Source organism: Schistocerca nitens, chromosome 9 (assembly GCF_023898315.1).
Source record: "Schistocerca nitens isolate TAMUIC-IGC-003100 chromosome 9, iqSchNite1.1, whole genome shotgun sequence".
Lineage (NCBI taxonomy): Eukaryota > Metazoa > Arthropoda > Insecta > Orthoptera > Acrididae > Schistocerca > Schistocerca nitens.
This window is the reverse complement of record NC_064622.1, coordinates 504,111,612-504,139,511: the sequence shown is the minus strand read 5'-3', so window position 1 is coordinate 504,139,511 and position 27,900 is coordinate 504,111,612. Positions and strand designations below refer to the sequence as shown.

Below are 27,900 nucleotides of genomic sequence, written 5' to 3'. Positions count from 1 at the left end.
CTGTGTCGACGATTTGTTGCCACAGGACAGTAAGTGACTGTACAAACCACAATGTGTAAAATTTCTAATTCTTTGTATTATTATAATCGTACTTTGAACCTATGTGGCTGTTTGGCTGCAATAATTGTACTATTATTAAAAATTCACGCCATAGGTTTTCCTCCTCTATGGCTGGAGGATGGAGATCACTGGCTGGGAGGGACTACGCAAAATCTTTGACACCAGGCTACAACTTTTGTTCGAATAACCTGTTCGAGCAAAAAGTGTTAAATTTTGTCGTCTGCTGATATGTTATATGTAATGTGTTAAGATTTTCAGCAAGTGATAAGTCGAAAAATGGCTTCAGGACCTCTGAAAAAGGTGCGGTAATTGCATTAAAAAGTTATATTGCATGTTTAAAATGCTAATGAAATCGGAATGCATCAGGAGATCTTCATATCAATCGTATAATTATAGTTTAAGCTTAGGGGCGCACATGCGAATCACTACGTTCGAATTAGTGTTTTATTTCTCGCAGAATACAATTATATTTTCTTACAGGCAACAGGGTTGACTGGATTGGCAGTTGCCGTAAATCCGCATCATACCCTTGGCGTCCTTTACGGTAAGATACTTAGGGCCCTGCAGAAAATGCCTGAAGACGCCGCGTATAGAAAGTACACGCAAGAAATAGTCATGGAACGAGCACGCATCGTAAAGACAGTAAGATATTTTTTTAATATTGTGATACACTAATGCAATTATATCCTCTATTCTGTATTCTTCAAACTGTTTGTCCTATGTTATATGGTATTGCACGTTATGAACTTTTATTTCTTATTCATTCATCCATAGAAAAATTTCTTCTCATTTAAATTGTTTATTCTCATAATCTAACTTGTATCCAGATATTAATTATAAGTCGTGGCAAAATTCTATGCTTGACGTCGCCCACAAAACAAATATCACTTATATGCGAAACAGAATCTGTATGCACAAACGGAACCCTAATAAATATAAAACATAAACTTTTCCAATTTATTATTAATTTATAATTAATTTTTTCAATGATGGAAGAGACCAGCATGATGTGAAGACAGAACATAAAAGTGCTAAACTTCATATAAGCAGGAATGCTGCATATTTGATTGGTGTTCGCTGATTAATATAATGGCACCATTATTGATACCATCCCAGTCATCCAGTATTTTTATTTCAGCTAATCTAATGCAGTTGAGATATATTAGATTCTTTCTGATGAATTTCACCATCTTGAAAGGGTAAAACAGTTTCTTCTATATAGGCAGTTTCATTCTTGAGTAAATTAGTCTATTGCTTGTCTTGATCAGCTAGTTCTGGCCTGGTAGCCATAGTTTGGTGATACCTATGAAACATCCAACATACTGTATAGTTACATATACATACATTCCAAATGGTACCTAGATGGAATGATATAGATATGTTTTTTTTTTTTTTTCTACCAATAGCATGTGGAGTGCAGAAAGAATGATTACTTAAATGCGTGTGTGCTGCTGCTTCTACCAATGGCATGTGGAGTGCAGAAAGAATGACTTTGTAAATGCCTGTGTGTGTGTGTGGGGGGGGGGGTGTTTGTTTTTTTGTGTGTGTGTGCACTGTCACAAGAAAAGCTCTAGATTCTTTGCATAGTACTGTTTCTAGAAGTTTTTGTAAGTAGGCTTTTTGGGATAGTATTCATTATCTTAAGGAGTCAACTGATTAAGTTTTTCAACATTTTGCCCCTTGTGAGTCATACTTGTGACCATTCATTTTGCCCTCCTATGCAAACATTCAGTATCCCCTGTTAGTCCTATGTGCTATGGGATCTCACATACCATCATTAATATTTTTAGGTGGGTTCCTTAAGTGATTTGTAGACTTTTCCCATTACCTTACATATAAACTGAAGTCTGCCACGTTGTTACCTATAATTGAGCGTATTTGATCACTCAATTTCCCATCCCAACAAATTATTACACCCAGTTATTTGTATTGGTTGACTGATTCCAGTTGTAACCTGTTGATGTTGTTGTCATAGTATACTAGTATTCTGTGCTGTGAATAGCACAATTTTACATTTCTGAACATTTAGAATAAGTTGCCAAACTTCATACTAATTTGAAATCTTACCAAGATCTGACTGGATATTTGTGTAGTTTATCCAACAGTACTTCATTATATATAACTGTATTACATGCAAAAAAAAAAAAAAAAAAAAAAAAAAGAAGAAGAAGAAAAGTCTAAGGTTACTGGTAGTAGTATTTGAAATTTGAAAGGTCATTAATGTTGAATATTGCCCGCATCTCGTGGTCGTGCGGTAGCGTTCTCGCTTCCCACGCTCGGGTTCCCGGGTTCGATTCCCGGCGGGGTCAGGGATTTTCTCTGCCTCGTGATGGCTGGGTGTTGTGTGATGTCCGTAGGTTAGTTAGGTTTAAGTAGTTCTAAGTTCTAGGGGACTGATGACGATAGATGTTTAGTCCCATAGTGCTCAGAGCCATTTGAACCAGCCAATGTTGAATATTAACAGCATGGGTCCCAACACACTTCGTAATAAGTCATGTAGTGGACAACCCGCCCCCCCCCCCTTCCCTTTCCCTGCATTTTTTGTATTTTGTATATATATTTACTTAATAAACATCATAATCGTCATCAGAGACTTGTTCATTACTAAGCGGACACGATATCGTGGGAGTTTTAGGTGGGGAGTGCTTAGAAGTATGGTTGCATAAGATACCAGTAGAGGTCATGCCTGAACTATTACCGCCACACTGCCAACCACAGCAAACAATTGCGCTGTGATCACTATCAAATGCTCTGTGTACTCGAGTTTGTTTGTATTGTGGATTGCTTGGTATCTTCTTTCTCTATTTTTATTTATTATTATTATTATTTTTTTTTTCTAAATGAGTGGAGAGAGGGATTTAAATGCAACTTTGACCACAATAAAAGGAATCAGCGATCCATATGACTGTTATGACAGTTCTGCTCCCAAGGAACCACAGAATGTGGATGTAGGATGGCAGCTCTTAAAGAGGGAGGTGGAGCTTATTCTTGTACGCCATTCCTACCCCTTCGGACAGTGTAAGTTCTCATTTGTGTACAGTCACAGCTGACTGCCACAATATATTGCCCACATAATATCTAATATAGGTTTTCTGAATTCACCTCGCGGTTCTTTCTGATGACAAACAGTGCATAAACTGTAGCACATCAGGCTGTACTATAGATCAATCTGTTAACCACCACCTTCATTCGGCACTCACGTTTGTTGAATTCACCAGCTGGTAAAGGAGTTGTCATCTTCCAACCTAATAGTCAATTGGTGAAGGAAAATTGGGGGAAAAAAATCTTGCAGTCACAGATTTTATGAGTGGTCCTGAACAACATACTAAAAATACTGGCTGGTGGGGGCATGTGAAGGTCAGTTTTTATATTTTTGTTGAATAAATCAAAATTCATGACTTGTTGCACAAATATTTTGCTGTACAAAATTAATCTACAATTAAATTTCCTATTCTTTTGTGTAGGTCTGATTGTATGTTGCAGGGAACAGGAAAATTAAAGATCATTAAAAATGTTTTCTGAAAAATATAGTCATCATTTGACTTTACATCAGATTTTATTTCACAATCTAGATTTTGGACTTAGGCCATTATCGAGTGATAAAAGTATTATAAATCAGTAGACTTGAGTAGAACACAACTCATTTTCAAAACTTATACAAACCAATTTTGTCAAAGTAAATGTGACAGCATTTGTGTAATTTGCTAATTTACAGGTGATTAGCATGACTCAGTTGAAATGGTTGCAGATAAGCAAATGACAGGTTTTAAACTTTGCTACACTGTGTCTAAGCAGCCACTGACAAAAACACAATGTAGCAAAGTTTATAACTTGTGATTTGGTTATCTATTTTTCCACAACCATATCAACTGAGTCATGCTAATTGTCTGTAAATTAGCATATTACACAAATGTTCTCAAATTTCTTGTGACAAAATTGGTTTATGTAACTGAAGATACATGTTTTGATGACGACTTGGGTTCTACTGAAGTCTAATGATATATAATACTTGTAACACTTGGTAATGGCCTAAGGCTGAAATCTAGATTGTGAAATAAAATCTGTTGTACAGTCACATGGCAGTTGTATATCTCAGAAAGTTTCAAGTGACTGTGGCTCCGTACAAAAGTAAAATTATTAATTAAAAACATTGTTTTAACAGTGTAAAATTAATGTTCATCCTTAAATAAAGTGGGTTAAAAGAGAATATTAAATGTAACACATCTAAGTGCAGAAGATCTGTACGAAGGCATAAATTGTGTTCCAGGGTGTGACAGGGTGAAAGGTTGGGGGGGGGGGGGGGGCGATGCGTGTAATGCATGTAGTAGAAGTGTGAGAGAAGGTAGGTTACTGGTTTGTCTTCATGTACTTTCCTCCTTGACAAGTCTGCAATCGAGCAGGTAATCCCCCACTTTATCTAGCCCACCACATCACAAGAAGCAACTACAGGGCATCTCACAAAGTTATGCTGATCTTCCACAGCATGCCTTTTGAATCACTTGTGACGCAGTTTGCAGAGATGTCCAAGGATGTTAATTTTCCACAAAATACATTAACACTACAGGAACTGCTAATAACACTAACACAAGCGCATATGGACAGAATCTATGTAAATATGCACGCTGTTCTACACCGCTAAAGGGCGAATTGGTTCTTAGTCATCTTGTATGGCAGCTGTAGTGGTCTTCCAGGAAAGGCAATTTCCCCCGTTAAGAGTGCTGCTAGATTTTCAAATTGGAGACAGACTGTACCTACCCAGCATTTTCTGACCAGTTCTTGTATGTCCGTAGATGAAATAACTTGCCTGAACTTTTACATTACTTTACTTTTTTACTTTACATGTGGAAAGGGCCTTATTGACCATATGCCTGCTCTATGAGCCTCTTCTACTTCTGCCTGTCCAATGCGCTGTTTGTCCAGTTGCTGCTGCTGTTTATTTTCATTGTGTCCTCCCGAATGTTATCCCGCCATCTGATTCTGGGTCTCCCTCTTCTTCTCGTTCCTTCTATTCTGCTGAATGCCATTCTAGGTAGTCTGTTCTGTCATTCTTGCTATATGGCCTGCCCAATTCAACCTTCTCCTCTTGAGCACTTCGACGATGTTACGGTGTTTGTACAGCCCTCGTAATTCTTCATTTCTTCTTATTCTCCATTTCATGTTATTTTCGTCGTATACAGGTCCAAAAATTTTCCTTAGTACTTTTCTTTCGAGTATTAACAGTTTTTCTTCATCTTTCTTTCTAAATATTAATGTTTCACATCCGTAAAACATCACAAGTATAATGGTCGATTGATATAAGCGGATTTTGAAGTTACTGCTAAGTGATCTTTATCTTAGAATTTTGATGAAACTAAAAAGTGTCTTGTTTGCTGTTGATAAACGGGCATCTATTTCTATATCTGTTCTATTGTTATTACTAAAAATACTTCCTAGGTACTTGAAGTGGTCAACAGTCTTGAAATTGAGTCCATCTACAGTCAGAGGCGCATCTTTTCTGGTTTTCTTACTTATGGGCAGGTATTCTGTCTTTTCTTCATTAACCTGTAATCCTGTTTTCTCAGCAATTCTGTAGTAATTTTGCATCATTCTGATTAATTCTCTTTTGGAACTACTTATTAGTGCTACATCATCTGCCCAGGCAAGTCTTGTAATATTCACATCCTGTAGCTGGATCCCTTGTGGACTGGTTTTAGAAAATTCTCTATCAATCTTCTCTAGGACAAGGTTAAATAAAATAGGTGAAATGGCATTCCCTTGTCTCAGTACAGTGTACACCTTAAAATCTTCAGTTTCTCCTACTGGTGTCTATGCGACATAAAGTTTCATCGATACACATTTTAACTAATCTGATTAATTTTGATAGAATTTTAAATTCCTTCATTATATGTAGGAGTGTCTGTCGGTGTATGCTATCATAGGCCTTTTTAAAATCTACGAATATTATGTGGACATCTACATTGAATTCCCATGCTGTCTGTTACTTGTCTTAGGTTGAATAAGTGATCTAATGTGGATCTATTTCTGCAGAAACCACAGTGGTAGTCACCAATCAGTTCTTCTGTTATTGGTATCAGCCTGTTTAATAGGCAGCTTGATAAGATTTTGTAGGTGATATCCAGTAAGGCAATTCGTCTGTAGTTATCACAAACTAGTGGATCATTCTTCTTAAATATGGGGCACACAATTGCAGTTTTCCAATCTGCAGGAATGGTTTCAGTCTCCCAAATTGTTTCTATTAACGCCTGTATTTCTAATTCCAGTTGTGGACCTCCATTCTTTAATAACTCAGCGTATACTTGTCCTCGCCACAAGCCTTGTTATTCTTTAATTTCGTTATTGCTTGCTGTATTTCATTTACTGATGGGGTAGTAAACTGTATCAATTGTATTGGGTTCTTCCAATTTAAAGTAAGAGTGTGGGTCACTGCAGTTGAGAAGTTGTGAAAAGTATGTCTTCCATCTGTTTTGTATGTCACTTTTGTTGGTCAATATTTTCCCATACTGATCCTTTATAAACTGTTCCCTTTTATTGAATTTACCAAAGGATTTTTTTTATATTTTGATACATGTGCCTTGTCCTGTGATGTTGGGAATCATCCTCTGCTTCTCTTATCGTATTGTTATAGTATTCCCTTTTCTCTTGTCTTAGGGTTCTTTGCGTTTCTTGGTGGAGTTTATAGTATCTTTCCTTCAATGTCATATTGTCCCTTTCTTTAATCCATGCATTCCTCGCATTTCTTCTTTCCAGCACTTTTTCTTGACACTTTGTGTTAAACCAAATTTTATTAGGTCGTTTTCTTTCACCTATGATTTTGGAAGCTGCTTCTTGAATACAGCCTTTCAGGTGTATCCATCTGCTTTTGACATCCTGTGTTTCTGCATTGGTCAGTCTCAGTTTTGTTAGGTTGCTTTTAATTTCTTTTGTAAAATTTTCTTTTATATCTACTTTCGCCAGGTTTCCTATGTTATATCTTGTAATTTCTTCTCTATTTCTATTAACTTTCCTTTTGAGCTTCACTTTCATTTTTGATATTATTAACATGTTGTCTGTGTCACAATCCGCTCCCCTAAAGGTTCTGACTTCTTTAATGCTGTTTTGGAATCGTTTCTGGATAACTACATGATCTATTTGATTGACTACCTTTCCATCTGGTGATATCCATGTTCCTAAATGAATGCGCTTATGTTGAAATTTCGTGCTGCTTATCGTGAGGCCATTTGTCATTGCAAAGTTTATAAGTCGAACCCCATTCTCTGAACTTTCCTCGTGTAAGCTAAAATTTCTGATGGTTGGCTTGTAGATTTCTTCCTTTCCTACTTTGGCGTTAAAATCTCCTAACACTATTTTCACATTGTGCCTACTTAATAAGTTGTACGTTTGTTCCAGTTGGCTGTAGAATTCTTCTTTCGTGTTGTCATCCTTATCTTCTGTGGGTGCGTGTTCATTTAGAAATGTAATGTCTAACCACTGCATCTGAATAGTTATGTATGATATACATTTGTTAACATGTTTGAAATCCCTTACTGAGTCATCTATTGATTTATGAATGTAGAAACCGGTTCCAAATTCATGGCGCTGACCGCAGTCTCCATACATTACTGTCCCGTCTGCTATTTTCAGTGAACCTGTTCCCTGCCATCTTACTTCTTGGAGAGCTACCAGTTGCACTCTATATTTTCTTAATTCGTTTGATAGTATTTGGGCAGTTCCAGGACTATACAGGCTTCTAATATTCCATGATCCAAAAGAGAAATCCTTGTAGCTTTGCCAGTTTTTGTTCCAGTAAATCCTGTCCTGTTTCCGAGGCTGGCATTGAGTATCCTGACCGTTTCGTGTTTTTTTACATGAGGACCAGGACCTGGAGGACCAGGAGTCTTGATTTTGGGGTACTCTAACCCTAGGAGGGTTGCCTTCAACGCGGCTGAGCGAGCCTCTCCTGCCCATGCTAATTTTGGTCCACACCAGGTATTTTATTTCCCCGGTACCCTCTATATCTAGACAGCATTCCCCTATCCACCACCTGGGGAGGTGCCCGATGGGGGACTAGCAAACCCCACACGGGGTTTTACATAGTGGAGCTATTTTCAGTTTATTAAATGAGTACTTTATGCAGGTGTTAAGTGAGCTTTTATGTAAAATACTTTCCTGTAAACAATGGCTGAGCAGTATACTTGTAAGTTTGACGTTGTCAGGGACCTATATAGTGTTGATGGGAAACGGTTTGGAGCAGTAAGTGTGACACCTTGCTGCTGCCTATCAGTGGCGGCATATTGTTAGGCTATGTAACTGTGTTGCATGAGTTGATGGTGAATTAATGAATGATCAAAAAGTCACTGCACTTTTTTATCATTAACTGCTTACGGGTAGCTTGCATACATCTTTTCTATTCGGGAACTGCCGGTATTGCAGAGTGGGCTGTGCCGAGTGGAGCCACTTACCACACTTGCAGTATATCTTCAAAGATAGCTGTGAGTATGTCTGATGGAATGGGACCAATCACAGTCAAGTCTAGAACAGTAATCTCTTGTAATGCATTGCTGACTTATGTTGAAATATGATAATCTAGAACACCTAGGCAACCTACTTCTGTTGTAGAGGGATGCAATTTAAGCCTCAGGATCTCTTCAGATGATGGGAGAGTTCAGGCTGGAGTGATGTATTGTATATCCCTCATGCTATGAAAAGTATTCCAGCCACTGATAGTGGAGACAGTGAAATACACATTATCAAATACATATTGACAGCATGTTACACTTGTGACAGGCTCTTCAGTGTGGTAAACATTTTTCAGCTCCAGCTGTTCAGTTTTATTATATAATCGCTCACTTAACAAAAGGCAAATAACAACTCGCATAATAAACTAAAAAATAACTGCTAGGTATAAACACGAGCTCGGTGAAGTTATTTTGTCTGGTCACGTTAAAGGACTGGACAGGAAATGCGAGGAAGATTTAGTCTGTCTATAAAATAAAAAGCAAGGAGCACTTGTGGTGGCAGAAGTTACCTTCTGTGGAAGAACACTACAGCAGCTGTACAGAATGTCTAGGAATTCATTCCCTCTCTAGCTGTGTAGGACAGTGCACAGAGACTTGCGAAGATTCTATCCATATGCCTGCCTGCATTAGTATTATCAGTAACTCATATCAGCATCCCACATAATGTTACTGCATTTTGTAGAAAATAAACATCTCGGGGCATGTCCGTGCACTGTGACACCAGTAGGGGCGTGTCTGCGCACTGCGACGTCAGTAGTACTTAAGTCATACAGTGGAAGGTTGGCATAACTTTGAGACATACCCTGTAGCTTCTTTTTTTGATGTGGTGGGGTAGATAGTGGGGAATCGTGTGCTTGATCTTAAATTTAAAAACCTCTGAATGAGGGAAGTGCATGGATACAATCCAGTGACCTAACTTCCTTCTCACTTCTGCCCTACACATCTCTCCTTCATCCTGTTACACTTGTGGAAGACAATCCCTTAACATGGCTCCACTGCAGTTAGGTGTGGAACACACATTTAATATTTGTTTGTAGGCCACTTAATTTAAAGATAAACATTAATTTTATACCATTCAAATAATTTGTGATTTTTTTTTTTCCATCTCCTTCAATGAGGAAATTTAATCCTAGAGAAAAAATGTATAGGACTTTTCAGCTTGTGTCTGTGTATGTGCGGATGGATATGTGTGTGCGTGCGTGCGCGCGTGCGTGCGCGTGCGCGCGCAAGTGTATACCTGTCCTTTTTTCCCCCTAAGGTAAGTCTTTCCGCTCCCAGGATTGGAATGACTCCTTATCCTCTCCCTTAAAACCCACATCTTTTCGTCTTTCCCTCTCTTTCCCTCTTTCCTGATGAAGCAACCGTTGGTTGCGAAAGCTTGAATTTTGTGTGTATGTTTGTGTGTTTATCGACCTGCCAGCACTTTCGTTTGGTAAGTCACATCATCATTGTTTTTAGATATATTTTTCCCACGTAAAATGTTTCCCTCTATTTTTTATATGTATTAGGAAAGAATTCCATTAGGAGATACAATTTGAGTTATTTGAGAAAATCATAAAAAGGGACCTTTAAATGTAACCCCCCCCCTCCCTCCTTCCCCCCAACACTGCCAGTCAATATTTTTAATTTGTTTTTCAGGACACTCTCCTGTAGCACTGTGCAAAAAATTTGCGACTGTGCAATTTTTTGGCCTAATCAACCTTTTTGGTCTTCGCTGACTGGGCTATAACCTACATCTACATCGATACACTGCAAATCACATTTAAGTATAGCATGCAGAAAGAACAAACACCTATATCTTTCCGTATGGGGGCTCTGATTTCAAATATTTTATCATGGTGGTTGTTGCTCCCTATGTAGATTGGTGTCAACAAAATATTTTCGCATTCAGAGGAGAAAGTTGATTGGAATTTCGTGAGAAGATTCCTCTGCAACAAAAAATGCCTTTGTTTTAATGATGTCCACTCCAAATCCTGTATCGTTTCAGTGACTCTCTCTCCTCTATTTCGCAATAATAGAAAATGTGCTGCCCTTCTTTGAACTTTTTTGATGTACTACTTCAATCCTATCTGGCAAGGATGCCACACCGTTCGCAGCACTATTATAAAAGAGGACGGACAAGCATAGTCTAGGCCGTCTCCTTAGTAGGTCTGTTACATTTTCTAAGTGTCCTGCCAATAAAACACAGTCTTTGGTTAGCCTTCCCTACAACATTTTCTGTGTGTTCCTTCCAATTTAAGTTGTTCGTAATTGTAATTCCTAGGTATTTAGTTGAATTTATGGCCTTCAGATTTGACTGATTTATCGTGTAACCAAAATTTAATGAATTCCTTTTAGCAGTCATGTGGATGACCTCACACTTTTCACTATGTAGGATCAAGTGCCAATTTTCACACAATACAGATATCTTTTCTAAGTCGTTTTGCAATTTATTTTGATCTTCTGATGACATTTAGTTGATAAACGACAGCATCATCTGCAAACAACCTAAGACAGCTGTTCAGATTGTCTCCCAAATGATTTATGTAGATAAGGAACAGCAAAGGGCCTATGACACTACCTTGGGAAATGCCAGAAATCACTTCTGTTTAGACCTCCAGCTACTCTACAGATCAGTCTGTCGTCACAGCCATTGTTTTCGGGGGTGGCAGGGACAACTGTCACTCCAGATCACTTCAGTGGGGCACACCTGAAGTTACTTGTACTACTGTTGTCACTTTCCAAGATAACACTCTGTGCACTCTCCCTATCTGGCAAACCTTAATCTGGTCGCATTTTTTATAGCCCATATAATTATACTTTTGTTAATAATTATTGGTGTGGTACCAAGTCAAATGCTTTTTGGAAGTTGAGAAATCCTGCAGCCATCTGACTGACTTAATCCATAGGTTTTGTGTCATGAGGCAAGTGCATTATCAGTGTTTTTGGAATCAATGTTGGTTGGCTTGGAGGAGGTCATTCTGTTAGGAGTACTACATTGTGTTTTCTCTCTGAATGGCTTCTAGGGTTTTATACCAGGTTGATGCCAATGAGGTAGGACAGAAGTTTTGTGGGTCACTTCTGCTACCCTTCTTACAGATGGGTGTGATGTTCTTTCTTACCATCACTGGGCACTGTTTTTTGTTCAAGGGACCTAAGGTATGTTCTGGTTATAATGGGGACTAACTTGGGTACAAATTCTGTATAGAAGTTGACAGGGATTCCATTGGGCTGAGGAACCTTGTTTAATTTTAGCAATTTTCTCAACATCACTGACATTAATATCTAAGTCACTCATCTTAGCAGTGAGCAGTGGTGTAAGAAGTAAATGGGAGCTGTACATTTGTAGATTCCTTAGTGAAGGAGTATTTGAAAACTGAATTCAGCATTTCTGTTTTAAAAACTACTATCAGTTATGGATGTGGATCACTGATTGTGATTAATAGAGACTTCAGAAATAACTGCAAGCAGTTGGTTTTTGTGATACTTCAGTTTTATTTTACTGTGACTAGTTGCAGGATGTCTAACAACTCATCAGTTAGAACACACTTTTAATGATTGAACTGTTGTGGGAGTCATTTCTTTCCACATGACAACCCCCACAATGTTTCAATCAATCATTAAAAGGGTGTTCCATTTTAAGAGTTGCTGAGTGGCTTGAAAACACTTGTGGGACAATAAAAATTGAACCACCACAAAAGACAACTGCTTCAGTTATTTCTGAAAATCTTTATTTCTACTTTTACTTTGCTGTCCTCAGTTTGTGTCATCTGTGTATGTCTGGACATGAATTTTGATGCCACTGACAGCCTTTACATATGACCAGAGTGTCTTTGTAAAGATCTTTTGATAAGCTTTTTCTGCTGTACTCATTGTAGGCTTCACACAGTAATTCATTATGCCAAAATGTGTTGCATGCAGTGTCTAGCCATAGCCCTAAGTTTTGTTTTACACCTATTGTGAAGAAGTTACTGTTTCTTTGCTTTTATTACAGTGACTTTGTACCATGGAAGGTCCCTCCCATCCCACCATTAATTGTTCTACAAAGTTCCTACCTATACAGTGTGTAGTGAACTATTATTTTAAACTTCAAACATAGTTCTTCTACATGCTCTTCAGAGGTAATACGTAATCACAATAATCCATATAATGTTCCACTACAATAAGGAAACATGTTACATGCATGTGTCCTTTTTGTAAAGGACCAAAATATCTTGTGCATATTTTGTTTGATAAAGATTTGTAACACTACAGTACCAATTCACAGATACATACCTGTCAGCAAGTTAGCTGATGTCATAAGTAATGCACTGTTCAGTAATACCTCAATGCTAGTCTCACCTGTGGTAGGGGCAGGGTTCAAATTCCTGTCATGGCAGCCACATTTAAATTTTCTGCCGTTTACCTAAATTGCTTAAAGTGAATGACATAGTGTCCTTGGAAATGAACTGCAGATTTCCATGCTCAGAGAAGTCCTAATCTTTGTTCTTTCTTCAATTGGCACATTGCCACACTAAGTGCTAAATGATTAACCCTTCTGTATTTTACAGATAAAGGTCTCTCAACTGATATATCAGACAAGCTAGACCCCCAGGGGCTCAGCTTTCATTTGTTGAGTACGGGCTTGGCGACCCCGGGGTCCTGAGCTGGGGACTGGTAGGCGCCGCCGGTCTCCTGTCACCGTAACCCCCGGACATGCTTCAGCGACCACCGTATGGCGCGGCGGTGGAATGTTGTGTGCTGCGGGGAATGGTAATCTTGGCTTGACTGCCTGGATTGCGAAGGAGGCCAACCTCTATAAAAACCCCTCAATCTTCCGGTGTGCTCCGCACCTATGAGATGCATGGCTGTTGAGGTGGAACAGTCACCAGCGGGCAACCTCTGGGGCACCTGCCACACCCCAGTTGTATAAGGCTTATCCAGGCATGCGGGGCTCTGTCTGGATGGACATAAGTTTCCCTAGCTGCTCGTGGGACGACCATGGATACCACAAATTCTTCCTCTTTTCCTCCTTCTAATTTTTTGCTGGCCAGTGGGATGGGTGGACCGCTGGTAGGCACTACCGCCCAATCCAACAAGAGGGCTCGGTTAGCCAGTCCTCCTGACTCAGGCGTCAGCAAACGTACAGCAGTTCAGAGTAACAGAGCACATACTGACAATCAGAATGTGTTTTTAATAATAAAAAGGAAAGAGGGTTCCTTTGAAAAGGTTTCGCCATTCTATATCCAAAAGGGTCTAGAAGGAATAGCTGGCACTTTAAAATCAGTGAAGCGTTTACGGAATGGGACACTGCTTGTTGAAACATCAACCGCTCAGCAAGCAGTTAACCTTCAAACAGCTAAAAGCTTGGGGGAATACACGATCGATACAGAGCTTCAAAGCACCCTGAACTCCAGTAAGGGTGTTGTTATCTGTAGGGATCTTGTTGACATTCATGTAGAATTAAAGAGTGAGTGGGCTCAGGAGGGAGTTGTTGACGTTCAGAACATCATGAAAAGGGTGGATGGGAACCTGGTGAAATCTGACTCCTTCATTCTTACTTTCAATACCCCCAAACTCCCAGAACACGTCAAGGCAGGATTTCTTCGACTAAACGTCTGGTCGTATGTCCCAAACCCAATGCGCTGTTTTAAGTGCCAGCGTTTTGGGCATACAACTCTAGGGTGTAAAGGAGAAGCGATGTGTGGCAACTGCAGTAAGGCTGCCCATGACGGAATTAACTGTTCGTCGCCTGTCAGATGTATAAACTGTTCTGAAAGCCACCCTGTTTGGAGTAGGGACTGTAGAATCTTCCTAGAGGAACGTAAAATACAAGAAATAAAAACAACTAAGCGTATCCCCTACAGTGAAGCCAAAAAAATCTTTAAGGCCATGCAGCCACCCACATTTGTTACGTCTTTTGCTTCCATTGTTCAGAAGCCGCCTCCAAAAGTCGATGCATCTACACAGACGGAGGTTGTTAGTGTTGGCACGAACACCTGCACGTGTCAGTGCTCTTGCACGGCAGCAAGTGTATCAGAGCCTGTAGCCCCTCCTCGAACAGCAGAGAAAGGTACAGTAGCTAACATTGAAGAGCCCCAGGCATCTCCGATTGCTGAGGCTGTTCCAAAGCCCAGCGTGGTCATAAACACCCCTGCTCCAGTTCTAGCAAAGCCGCCTAAACAAAGGAAAGCACACATCAAGCAGCACCAACAGATTAAATCGGCTGGTAAACCCCCGGATCATGTTAATGTGGTCCCACTAGACGCTTCATCAGACTCTTCCCCAGAGCTGATGGAGTCTGAGAATATGGGGCAATCATCTCGCCCCAAGACTGAGCCTCCACCTGCTGCAGTCTCCCCACCTCGGCGGAAAGAGAGGCAGAAAATACAACCACCGTGATGGCTCCCATATTGCAATGGAACCTGCAAGGGTTCAGGACACATGTGGAGGAACTACGTCTATTGATTCAGGATAGACCTATGTGTGTATGTCTGCAAGAGACACATTTCAGTGAAACATACACCCCTGAGCTACGTGGTTATCTCCTCCACAAAAAGGACGACATGAGTGGACAGAGAGCTCGAGGAGGAGTAGGTATCTTCGTCAACACCGACTACCACTCCTCGCCTCTCTCCCTCACGACGAACTTACAGGCAGTTGCAATATTAGTACATGTGCATCATATGCTAACAGTATGTTCGCTTTACCTGCCCCCACATGATGTGCTCGACGAAGTGGCTCTCAGTGATCTTCTTACACAGCTCCCCCACCCCTTCATCCTCTGTGGTGATTTTAATGCACACAATGTGCTTTGGGGCTCTGTGAGTACTTGCCCCAGGGGTAGAGCAATCGAGAGGCTTCTTCTGTCTTCCAGTGCCTATTTGCTAAATACAGGTCAAAGCACGCATTTTTGCATTGCAACTGGGTCGTTCTCTGCCATTGATCTATCGCTTTGCTCTCCAGCCATCGCCCACACTGCTGCATGGGAAGTGGTTGATGACTTACACGGCAGCGATCACTTCCCCATCTGGATTCACCTGCCACATGCAGTGGCACCGGAAAGGAAACCGTTCGATGGGTGCTCCGTAGAGCCAACGGGGCACTGTATAGTCAACTAGCCCAGTTTGAACATTGGGTCAGTGTCCAGGAATGGGTGGATCGTATTACTGAAGTGATCCACCGCGCCAGTGAAGCGTCCATCCCACAGTCCATGGGACAACCGAAGCGGCAGCCTGTCCCTTGGTGGAGCGACGAATGCCGCTCTGCAGTCAGGGCTAGGCGGGCAGCTCTGCGTAGGTTCAAATGCCGGCCAACTGTAGAGAACCTTGCAGCCTTTCGGGTGGCGAGGGCAAAGTGTCGTCGGGTTATACGAGAGAGCAAGAAGAGGTCGTGGCAGCAGTTCCTGAACACCATTAATCGTTCTACATGAAGTTCCATTGTATGGGAGACCATAAGGAGGATTTCTGGGAGAGGTGGGAGGTGCCCTATGGCTGCTATAATGTGGAATGGTACTCTCCAAACGACCCCAAAAGATATTGCCCAGTCTATGGTGGCTCATTTTGCAGCAATTACTGCAACCGCCAGTCAGAATCCAGCTTTCTAGCCCCACAGAGTGGCTGCTGAGAGGAGCAGTTTTGACTTCCGCTCACCCAATACAGAAGAGTACAACTGCTCATTTTCCATGTGGGAACTGGATTCTGCATTGTGTGGGGCTCGTGATACATCCCCTGGTCAGGATAGAATCCACTATAGCATGCTGCGGCACCTCACAGGGAGAAATAAAGAAATCCTCCTCTGACTTTTTAATCTAGTTTGGATGTCTGGTCACTTCCCCGACTCGTGGCGTGAAGCAATTTTAATTCCTCTTTTAAAACCTGGGAAAGACCGCACGTGCCCGGGTAGTTACCGTAGTGTTGCCCTCACTAGCTGCGTGGGGAAGACCTTGGAGCGGATGGTCAACCGCCGCCTTGTCTGGATGTTAGAATCCAGCCAACTCCTTAGTCGCTTTCAGTGTGGGTTCAGGAGGTATCGCTCCACCTTTGATAACCTGGCCCTCCTGGAGGCGGCTATACAACAGGCTTTCCTGCGCCAGCATCACCTGTTGGGAATATTTTTTGACATTGAAAGGCATACGACACTACTTGGAGGCATCTTATCATCAGGCAGCGCCACGAATGGGGTTTTCGTGGATGTCTTCCCAATTTTATTCGGTCCTTCCTGTCGCCACGTTATTTTCGGTACGGAGTCGGAGACGTACTGTCTAGTTGCTTTGAACAAGAGAACGGTGTCCCTCAAGGTAGTGTTTTAAGTGTGACGGTCTTTCCTATTGCTATTAACAGTATTACGTCTGTTGTGAAAAGTCCTGTGCAGTGTTCCTTGTTTGTGGACGATTTCTCCGTATTTTGCTCTTCTTCGAGCCTTGCAACGACGACTCGTCAATTGCAACTCACTCTGCGACGTTTGGATGAATGGGCACAGAAGAGTGGTTTTAAGTTTTCAACTGATAAGTCGGTGTGTGTTCTTTTTAACCGTTCTCGTTCCATTTTTGACTTGCCTGAGTTGAGGATGAGGGACACCGTTCTGAATTTTAAAGACACGGTGAAGTTTCTGGGCCTCACTTTTGATTCTAAGCTTACGTGGCTGCCACACATTAAGGAACTGAAAAAACGGTCTCTTAAGGCGCTGTCTATTTTAAAATGTCTTAGTCACCACACATGGGGAGCAGACAGGACTTGTCTGCTCCGGTTTTACAGAGCCTTCGTGCGGTCCCGGCTTGATTATGGATGCACGGTGTATGGGTCTGCAAGACCCACTTATTTGAAGCTGTTGGATGTGGTGTACCACGAGGGGATTCGGTTGGCCACTGGGGCGTTCAGAACCAGCCCCATACTGAGCCTCTGTGCAGAGGCAGGTGAACCACCACTTCACCTCCGGCGGCGTCTACTAATGGTGCGCCAGGCCTGTCAAACATTATCCACACCATACACACCTGCATACCACACTGTTGCTCGGCCTCCACTGGAAAGGCTTTTTCGCAACCGACAATGAGCAACAAGGCCCTAAGGGATTCGTGCAAAGGATTGCCTTTTAGAGATGGGTGTGGCCGGTTTTAATGTTTCACGTCGAGGTTGGAGCAGATATCCACCTTGGCTCCTCCAGAGACCCACACTGATTTTAGATTTGGCAAATTTTAAGAAAGACAGTACATCAGATTTTACTTTCAAATCTTTGTTTTTTAACATTTTAGACAGGCATCATGATTTTACAGTAGTCTACACTGATGGATCCCAACAGGGGGATCTTCGTGGCTGCTCAGTCCTGTTCCCCGACCGTGTCACCAGGATTCGCCTTCCCCAGGAATACACTGTTTTTTCCGCAGAACTTCACACGGTCCTGAAGGCATTGGAGCAGATACGGTTTACTCAGGGCAAACACTTCCTAATTTGCTCTGACTCACTGAGCGCATTACAGTCACTGCAGAACCTGTACCCAGTGGAGAAGTTGGAACAGCTGATTTACGACCAACTGTACATCCTCCGACGACAGGGCAAGCAAGTGTCCTTTTGCTGGGTGCCAGGGCATGTGGGCATACGGGGAAATGAACAAGCTGACAGAGCTGCCAAGGATGCCTGCAGGTTACCGGATGTGACACAATGTTCTATTCCTTTGCAAGGTGTCGTTTCTGCGCTGCGGCGGAAGTATATGCAATTGTGGGAGGAGGAATGGCTGGCGGTGAGGGAAAATAAGCTGCGGTTGGTGAAACCCACCATCCAGCCGTGGTGTTCCTCCTGCCGGTCACCTAGGCGTGACGAAGTGACCCTTACACGTCTTCGCATAGGGCACTGTCCTCTTACGCATGCCTTCTTACTACGGCGAGAGGAACCCCCTCTGTGTGATGCCTGTGGCGTACGAATCACTGTACGCCACATTTTAGTTGAGTATGATTTATATCGTTTTGTCAGGGCGGAAGTTAATATTAGTGGGGATCTGCCCTCGATTTTAGCCAATGACGAGGCGAGTGTCAAGAAAGTTTTAAGGTACTGTGATGTTTCTGGGCTTCAGCCAAGAATTTTAGGTTGGAATTTTTAGTGTGTTGCCGAGTGGCTTACCACTCCTTTTTTATTCTTGTAATAGGCCAGTTCCAAACATGCGCTATGTCTTTCATTTTACCCCTTCCCCTCCGTTCTCTTGCAGTTCTCCTCATTATGTGCTGCTTTCCTCTTTGCTACTGCCTCTGTAGACTTTCACCTATAATTTTAATCCTATTTCTGCACTTGCTGCATTTTAGTGACACTCGTCCATTGTTGTTTCCGTTCGGGCGCTAAAGACTACACTGTTGAGCGCCCATAACACCATATCCATCCATCCACAGACAAGCTAGGTTGTCTATAGTTTGAGGAGTGCTCGTCTTAACTTATTACTGATTTGTCAAGATGTTTAGTAGCAAAACGAAATGGTACTTGATCTGTATACAGTAACCATAGAGTGCACTATTTGTGCTTTCTTATGCTAGACTGAGAATAACATTAAAATTTGCTGCATCATGAGTGACTCCCTTGTAGCGGGTGTAATCCTTTAGTAGAAAGCTGTGGAAAGCCTATTCTTCTCTTGTGCCTTCATGATCTTCTGTGGTGAATTGTAGATTGCACACAAACATTTTTGCAGAGTCATGGCAAAGCTCAAATGGTTTAGATGCACTCTCTCGGTGCCTGTGTATCATTCTGCAGTAGAGACTAGTGCCTGTGTGTGCCTTTTGCTTAAATAAACTAAGGTGTATTAAACTACTTGTTCATGTTCCATACTCCAATTCTCTTTCCCTTCTACTTGAAGTCTCCTGTTAATTGTTCATTCCCCTCTTTATTCTCACCAACTACTCTTCTTACCTGTGTGTGTCATTTTTAAAATGGTTTTCACACTCCATTTTGTCACTTTTTCTCTCTCCTTACTGTTTCATCATGATAATCTTTTCATCAGATGCAAGGAGTTGTTAATCAACTTTTAATATTTGTAACTATGGACAAATCTGTGACTGAACGTGCATTTGTTTCCAGACACCAAATGTTCAGGACATTGAGAAGAAAATAAACTGTGGGCAGGTGGAGGAACTTATAATCCAGGCTGAGAACGAACTGACTCTAGCACGTAAGATGCTGGGGTGGAAACCATGGGAGCCCCTGATGACAGAACCACCACCAGACCAGTGGAAATGGCCACCAACCAAGTAGTGTGGTATTCATCTTGTGTAGCAAGTACTTTAATGTTAATAAAAGGCCATAATATTTTCAACAAAATTGTGTGTGATGATTTTTGTCAACCCAAACCTGTTATTCCTTTGAGATTTCATATTTCAGGCAGTTACATAATGTAATTCAAAATTGGCATCTGTTTGCCTGGGTGAACATGGTACTCACAGATTTAAGTTAGAACAACAATGGATATTCCTGGTTGGAATAATACATAAAGGTCACCAGACACCTATAGCTGAGCCATGTGTGGCACACAGACACACGCAACAGAGTACAGTATTTGCACTAGCTTTTGAACTCTTTCTGTAGTAAGATACGCACATTCACACACACACACACACACACACACACACACACACACATACACACACAGCTGCAGCCACAGAGGATTGACAGTTGATTATCGATAGCAGTTGCCTGGGGAGATAGAGGTGGAGAGTGGATATGGAAGGACACAAAAGGTGAGAAGAGGGTGGCAGGATAATGTGGAGCAGGTCTTGGCTGCATATGTACATGTGGGGGGGGGGGGGGGGGCTGGGGAGGGGAACATTGGTGGCAGAAGGCAGGACACAATCTGAGAGGGATTGCCGGATATGTTGGACAGAGAATTCCCACCTGCATAGTTTCGAGAAACTACTGCTAGAATGGAGTGTCCAAATGGCTCGCACAGTGAACCAGCTGTTTGTCAATTGTGTTGTGGTGTGCAGTGTATGTGGCAATTGGATAGTCACGTTTGCAGCCTTTCACAATTTAGCAGCGGCCATTCATGTGATTACACAGTTGGTTACTTACCATCCCCACATAGAATGCTGGAACGTAACTGCAGCATAGCTGATGCATAACATGGCAGCTTTCACATGTAGCTCTGCCTTTTATAGGGAAGGAAATTCCTGTGACTGGACTGCTGTAAGAAGTGATGGCATGTGTGAGACAGGTCTTGCACCTGCATTGACTACAGTGGAATAACCCATGGGATACAGGATTGGAGTAGGGATGGACAAGGATTTTTCTGGAGGTTGGGTGGGTGGTGAAATAATGTCTTTCCAGCATTTCTTGCACTCTCACAACCCCCCCTCCCCCCCCCCCCCCCAGCTAATTAGTTTTCCACTGCCTTACTTCTCCTTTTCCAATTTCTCTCCTGTCCACACCAATTCTTCCCCATTCAGATCATGTACTATGTCCCTCCCTCCATAACAAGTAGAATGTGGCAGTTTGTGTTCTGATTGCAATTACAGTTCTCCACAAGGACTAATTATACAGTAAAGGTAACTTGACAGAAGAAAAGTACTGAGGCACAGCAAATTCTTCACACAGGTGACCTGCCAGTTGCCTGTGCAGTACTTGTTTTTACCTGACATAGTTCTAAGAAAGTAACTAATTTTAATGCTTAAATCATTTACTCACTTACTTTACTTGCTTGCTTGCTTGTATTGTTAATTTTGCCCATGAACTTTAACAGAGCTGGCCTTGTCATCTGAAAATTGGAATGGTAAAACAGTCCGTAATAAAGTCTTACAAGTATCAATGGTAGGTGCCAGGGCGAGAACTTAATATTAGTAAATGTTACTAACGTCAACAGGTCAGCATATCTTGTTCAGTGTCTAGCATAAAATGGGCCAAAACTCAACTAAAATGTGTAACTGGATTTCTCTGTACTAAAAGATTTATTTTACCTTCAGGGTCTACAAGAGCCTCTGTGGTCTTTTGCAGCAAAGTATTGCCCATGTAGGTCAACCGTTGTGTGTATGGAAGTAGCTTTAGTTAACCAGCATGCGGGCTGCCGTACTGATTTGCCACTTTTTGAACAAGGCTGTGAACTGACAGACTAGTGAGGTTACAAATAGGAACAATCATCTTAATATTAACCACTACCTCTGTATTTGGCTGTCAGGCTACTGCACAAATGCTGTGGAAACTCCAGTATGAACTGTTCACATAGACTGCATGTTCTTTCAACAGAAACAGTTTTAGAAGTCTGTCCAGTATATACTTTAAATTTCCACATTCCTGGTTGTGAATATAGGCTCCCATGTACCCAGTGACCGCTACAAGACAGTCAATTCCAATTCTGCTTCTCTTAGTGTCACTTGTCTGTAAATGTAGCCAGGAGAGAATTTTTGTGCTAATAACCATGCAGAGACAACTACGTAATGGTCGCCTCAGATTATGTAAGGAAACAAACAAAACAAAATGCATCATATATCATCTTCCCACATAGTCATATGTTAAGAAAACAGGACATTAAGTAGTTAAGTAGGAAAACATTCACTGTCAAGTTTTGAAAACTGTCCAGAAATAACTGCTCAGGCATCTCCAGATCTGAGATGAAGGGTGGGAAAATGCTTTTGTACTGGTTAAACCAAGCTAGAATGACCCCTTATGCAGTTTAGAGGAAACAGAGAAAATCTAAATCTCTGTGTTTTGACGGATTTGTACTGCCAGCCTCTCGACTGCGAAATTGTGGCAGGCAGCTCAGATACTAAAGAGTTAATGTGGGAAGTGTCATGATCTTTTGGAAAGAATGTGATGTGTCGGCAGCTGGGCCAACACCTTGTAGATAGAGGTGGCTTAAAGGGCATGCGAGACTAACGCAGACGGGTGTGAAGTACTGGAACAGGATACATAATTAATGCTATGAAGAAAAGAACGGAGCTTCTCATATACTTATCTTTAATTTCTTCTTGTACATCTCTATGGTGAACGCAAGTGAGACTCTAATTACAATCACTGGAAGGCTAATGGCGCCTTGCTAGTTCGTAGCCATTAACTTAGCTGAAGGCTATTCTGTCTCTTGGCTAATGAGAGAGAAAGGCTTCGTACGTCTAGTCTCTAGCACTGTCGTCCGTACAACTGGGCTGAGTTCGAGTTAGTCTCTCGAGACCTGCCTTGTGGTGGCGCTAGGTTTGCGATCACACAGTGGCGACACGCGGGTCCGACATGTACTACAGGACCGCGGCCGATTTAAGCTACCACCTAGCACGTGTGGTGTCTGGCTGTGACACCACAGAATGACCCTTGCATTAAGTTGAAATGATTTAGGAAAACTTGAGAAAACATCAATCTGGATGATGACCAGATTTTAAGCTTGTTCCTCCCAAGTGAGAGTCCTGTGTACAACATCAATATCTCCTGTGGTTTAATGTGTTGACAATCACAAGGCCACAGCACAGCCTTATGCTGCATTACTACCAGGGGCACAGCAGACGCTCACATGCGCATTTATCACTATGCGTGTTGTGGTCAGTGTGTTAACCACACCTTCTGGCATGAGTCTACCGCCTTTACCATAGAATCAATTTGTTTGGTAAGGTGGAAGTATATTTAGTGGTCTATGGGACACAGGTATGGCACAATACACCCAAAGAGATTCTCTGGACAATTGTCTGCTTGTCAAGACTTCCTCTTAAGAGCAATCTACATATCTTTCTGTCAGCTTGTCAACTATCTGAGGTAAATTTAAAGCTATCAGCAAGCCAAATACCACAGTAAGTTACTAAGTATCACGACGATTACTGCTAAAATATTTAGCACATTGTCTGCCAGTCCCTTGGCAATCAACACGTTAAGCTTTCGGACAAAGTCCTCCTCCTGAAGGAGGGGGGGAAAAACACACACACACACACACACACACACACACACACACACACACACACATACATACAGAGAGAGAGAGAGTCTGTTTTGGACTTTGGAAGGAGGATGTTGTGTGAAAGCTTTAATATTTTAGCGGTCTCTTTTATTTGTGCCTGTCTGTGGCAACGCCTCCACTATGTACTGAATGGCAACCTTCTTTTGGTGCCTATGTGGTTTGCGTGTTGGCAATCATGATGGATGCTCTCTTGTTGGTAGCAACATGGAATAATTCTGTTGACATTCTGAATCAGCACCTTAGGTTGCCAAACCAAGATATTGGTCTTCTCCGAGGACGTGTTTTGCTGTTGATTTGCCCTTGTATTTTTTTGCAGCAAATCTTATCTGTTTGTATTATGCATGATATGTCCTAGACCTAGAGTAGCAATCTACTCTTTCCATATTGTTATTTCATCCCTTAGATGTAAAACCTGACAGAAAATTTCTTTAAACTGCTAAATATATATCCTAACTCTGTCTCTGCATTAGCAGGACATCAGTATAGCTCTCAACAAGGACTACAGCTTGTAGGCACCATCTAGTTGCAGTTCCACACCACTGTAGAAGGGACCCCAAAATAACAGCAAAGCACGAACTCCATTTTGAATGGGAGGCACGACTTAACTGTAAACCGTGCACACACAATATTTGTAAATATGACACGTCGACTGCCGCGCACATAGCAATCGATGTTTCATGACCAGGCCCCAGTGTTACGCACGAGGCTCTGCTGTGGCTACCGACTTGCACATGGCGTCACACATAGGGCGCTTCTATGACATCATGGAAGTCAATGTGTTAACACACAAACTGGAATTAAACAGTATATTCTTAATGTCCTTGATCAATATGCACATTATTATAATGAACCAGGCACACTTGGTTGTTGCTCCAAAGTCCTTTCATTCATCACCTTGTTTTCAGCATTTGGAGCATCTTTATCCTTCCTCCAGCTACATGTTTTACACTTTCTTTAGAAAACTATGGCTTTATGACATTGAACTGCAAGAAGGTAATGAGAATGTGGAGAGACAGGTGGTTTCCTCATATACAGGTGACTGAGTGAGTTGTCTTTCCTCTTCAGCCTTCCGCAATCTATATCCCTCTCTCCTCCTTGGGGAAAGAACTATTAATTTTAAAGCTAGGATATCGTATGTACATTCATATATGTTTTTGTGACAGTACTAATACTCTTCACATGCACATGAACTCACCAGAAATCCTGCCTCATAATTTTATATTTTTCTTGGGAGAATTTTCCTTTTGATACGATTGCACTTTATTCTGTTAAGTATCTGCCCCTGTGCACTAGGGGGAGAAAAACTGCTTCAAATTTGTTTTCCTGCTCCAATTGTTTCTAGTGAAACATCTGGTAAGTATCTACTATATTGTACATAAAATGTAGGTATGTCATGCCAACAGGACCAGTCAGCAACAAGTAACTGTCAGCACCTTTTCAGTAGGTATTACACAAATTGTAAAATATATATATACAACTGTAATTTTTCCTTCACTATTGTGGCTAGGACTTAGATTGAACAATGGAAACTCCGATGCTGCCGGTAGGTGTGCAAGTGGTGTGCTTGCTTGTGTGGATGAATGTGTGTGTTTTCCTTTTCTGACAGTCTGTGGCTGACAGCTAATGTATAAGTGTCTTTTAGTTGTGCTTTTCTGCAAGTTCAACATGTCATCTTTACAGTAAGTAAGAATCTTATCTTTTCCTTACATTGTAGGAACAACATAAGTAATTTTTCAATATTAACAAGTTAACTGCCGCGAGGCTGCAAGTGGTAAAGCAGAGCCATCTGGTGTGGCTGCCAGTGGCCCCGCAGCAGTCAGAGTTAAAAAGAATATTGCTGAGTAGTTTCAGTATAAAATTACATACAGCACAGATGATTATAGTTCATCTGAACCCTTTCTTTGTCTTCCTCTTTCTAAAAACAAGATGAACATTTGTTCAGTTTTAGAATACCACTGAAGTAGATCAGACACATTTGCTTTCTTGTTTGCCATTAGTCATACACTGATGTACTGATGCTTCAATCCACCATTATATGGAAGTTTACAGATACAGTGGCATGCGTAACAATAATATAAATACTATGGTGAAATCATTCCTCTAGATAGCATACCAGTGAATTAGTGCGAGAAATAATAGGTAAAAATCAAACTTCTTCAGTGTTTCGCGAATTTTATTAAGTAATCATACCTGCAAAGTAGACAGTGAGCAGTAGCAATACAATGAAAAAGATTTGTAGAAAGGCACAATGAAAACACTGTCTGAAAGTTAGCTTTCAGCCAACAAGGCCTCTGACAAAAATAGACAATGTAAATGTAAACACACACACACACACACACACACACACACACACACACACTCTCTCTCTCTCTCTCTCTCTCTCTCTCTCTCTCTCTGGCAGCTAGAGCCAGAGCCTGGGTCCAGCTGCCAGAGACTGTGTGTCTAATTTTGACGAAGAACTTTTATTCCATTCCTGGATTTTCCATTGTTAGGCAATGAATAGTGGAACTTTACTATCAAGAAGGAACCAATATGCATACGTACCCATCAGAGGAACAGACTGTTAAAGATGGTGTGCCCAAGGTTATATTCTGGTCCAGTCTTGTTCCCGCTGTTTGTCAGTGAGCTACCCCATCCCAAACATGCATAAAATTTGCAGACAAATCAACACTGTGGTAAAGAGGTAAGAGTGTAGGTGAACTGGAGAACAAAATCAAACCATGCGTGTCACAGCACTGATTGGTTCCCCCAAAACAGTCTTATAAATACAGAAAAGATAGTAACTACACATTTACACAGTGCACAAAGCATACACAGTTCAGATCCGCTGTTCTTAAACTGCACTATAGGGCACAAACACCCCCAGCTCACTCAGTGGCAGGTGCAGTCATTGTAGACTGCCCACCAGGAGAGAGAATTGCACACATTCTGTGGATGTGCAATGTATATGGTCAATCCTGGCTGTGTGCACTCAGCCGATGCAAAACGGTTCTGTAGGCTGACCGACTGCTAGCACATTGGCTTTTTGCCCACAGGCACTTGGCTGCCCACCAGTGAGCATGCAAACTGGACAACCTGCTTTCTTACTGTAATACTATCTGGTAAATCATTAGACAGTGTCAACAGCATTATATTTCCTGGAATATTGATCCAAGAAAATTTAAAGTGGGTCAAGCATGTAATCTTCAAAACTGAAAGTACCATTTGCTACTGTGTGAAAATTCTTACTGGCTGCATGACAACAAATGGTAAAACATATACACCACACATAGATGGAATCATTGTTTATGAGCTCACTTGCCAGCAGAAGTTGCTTTATTTACAATAAAAAGAATTGCAAGGACTACAGAAAATGTAACTTTTAGTGTTCATGCAAGCCACTATGTAAGAATCTGCAAATTCTACCACTATATTGTTTATACATTCTCACACTTAAATCTTTCATTACAAAATAATGGACACTGAAGACCAACTAGTGTATCAATACGAAACAGTGCATAATTCTAACACATGACAGAAAATGGAACTGCGTAGTGAATAAGCAAATCAAAACTGAGGCAAAATGGACCTCTACTAGCAGGGAGGAAACTTTACCAGATACCACATTACATTGCAACACAAAAAATGTAAAGTTTTTTAAATCAGCTGTAAAAATGTTTTTTTTTTAAGTTAATTGTATTACAAAGATACATTTTTACAGCCAATTTAAAATACTTTACATTTTTTGTGTTTTAATGTAATGTGATACCTGGTAAAGTTTCTTCTCTGCTAGTAGAGGTCCATTTTGCCTCAGTTTTGATTTGCTTATCCACTAAGCAGTACCATTTTCTGTCACGTGTTAGAATTATGAACTGTTTCCATTTTATACACTAGTTGGTCTTCAGTGTCCATTATTATTGTAATACAATGTTGTTGAAAATACACTAAAGTGACAAAAGTCACAGGCTACCTCGTAATATCACATTGTACCTCCTTTTGCTTGGCGCAGTGCAGCAACTCAACACGGCTCGGACTCAATAAGTTGTTGGAAGTCCACTAGAGATATATTGAGCCATTCTGCGTCTATAGCCGCCCATAGTTGCAAAATTGTTGCCAGTGCACAAACTGGCCTCTCGATTATGTCCCAAAAATGTCTGATAGGATTCATGTCAAGTGATCTGGGTGGCCAAATCATTCACTCAAATTGTACAGAATGTTTTTCAAGAGAGTTGCGAACAATTGTGGCCCCATGACATGACGCATTGTCATCAATAAAAAGCCCACCGTTGTTGGGGAACATGATGTCCATAAACTGCTGCAAATGATCTCCACGTATCCGAACATTCAAAGCACCCAGTCCACACCATGTACACACTGCCCACACCACTATTGAGCCTTCACCACCTTGCGCAGTATCTTGTTGACTGCTCGGGTCCGTGGCTTCCTGGGGTCTGCACGACACTCAAACCCTACCATCAGCTCTAACCAACTGAAAACAGGAATCATCTGA

The 27,900-nt window shown here is 41.4% G+C and overlaps 1 protein-coding gene across 1 annotated transcript; it reads left to right on the top strand.

Moving 5' to 3' along the window:
* The first annotated feature begins 202 nt into the window (after positions 1-202).
* Positions 203-19,807, top strand: LOC126203170 (NADH dehydrogenase [ubiquinone] 1 alpha subcomplex subunit 5). Its single transcript, XM_049937411.1, has 3 exons — positions 203-360; positions 541-702; positions 19,568-19,807. The coding sequence occupies exons 1-3, from the start codon at positions 337-339 to the stop codon at positions 19,739-19,741; spliced, it is 360 nt and encodes a 119-aa protein (XP_049793368.1). The 5' UTR covers positions 203-336; the 3' UTR covers positions 19,742-19,807.
* Positions 19,808-27,900: the final 8,093 nt, after the last annotated feature.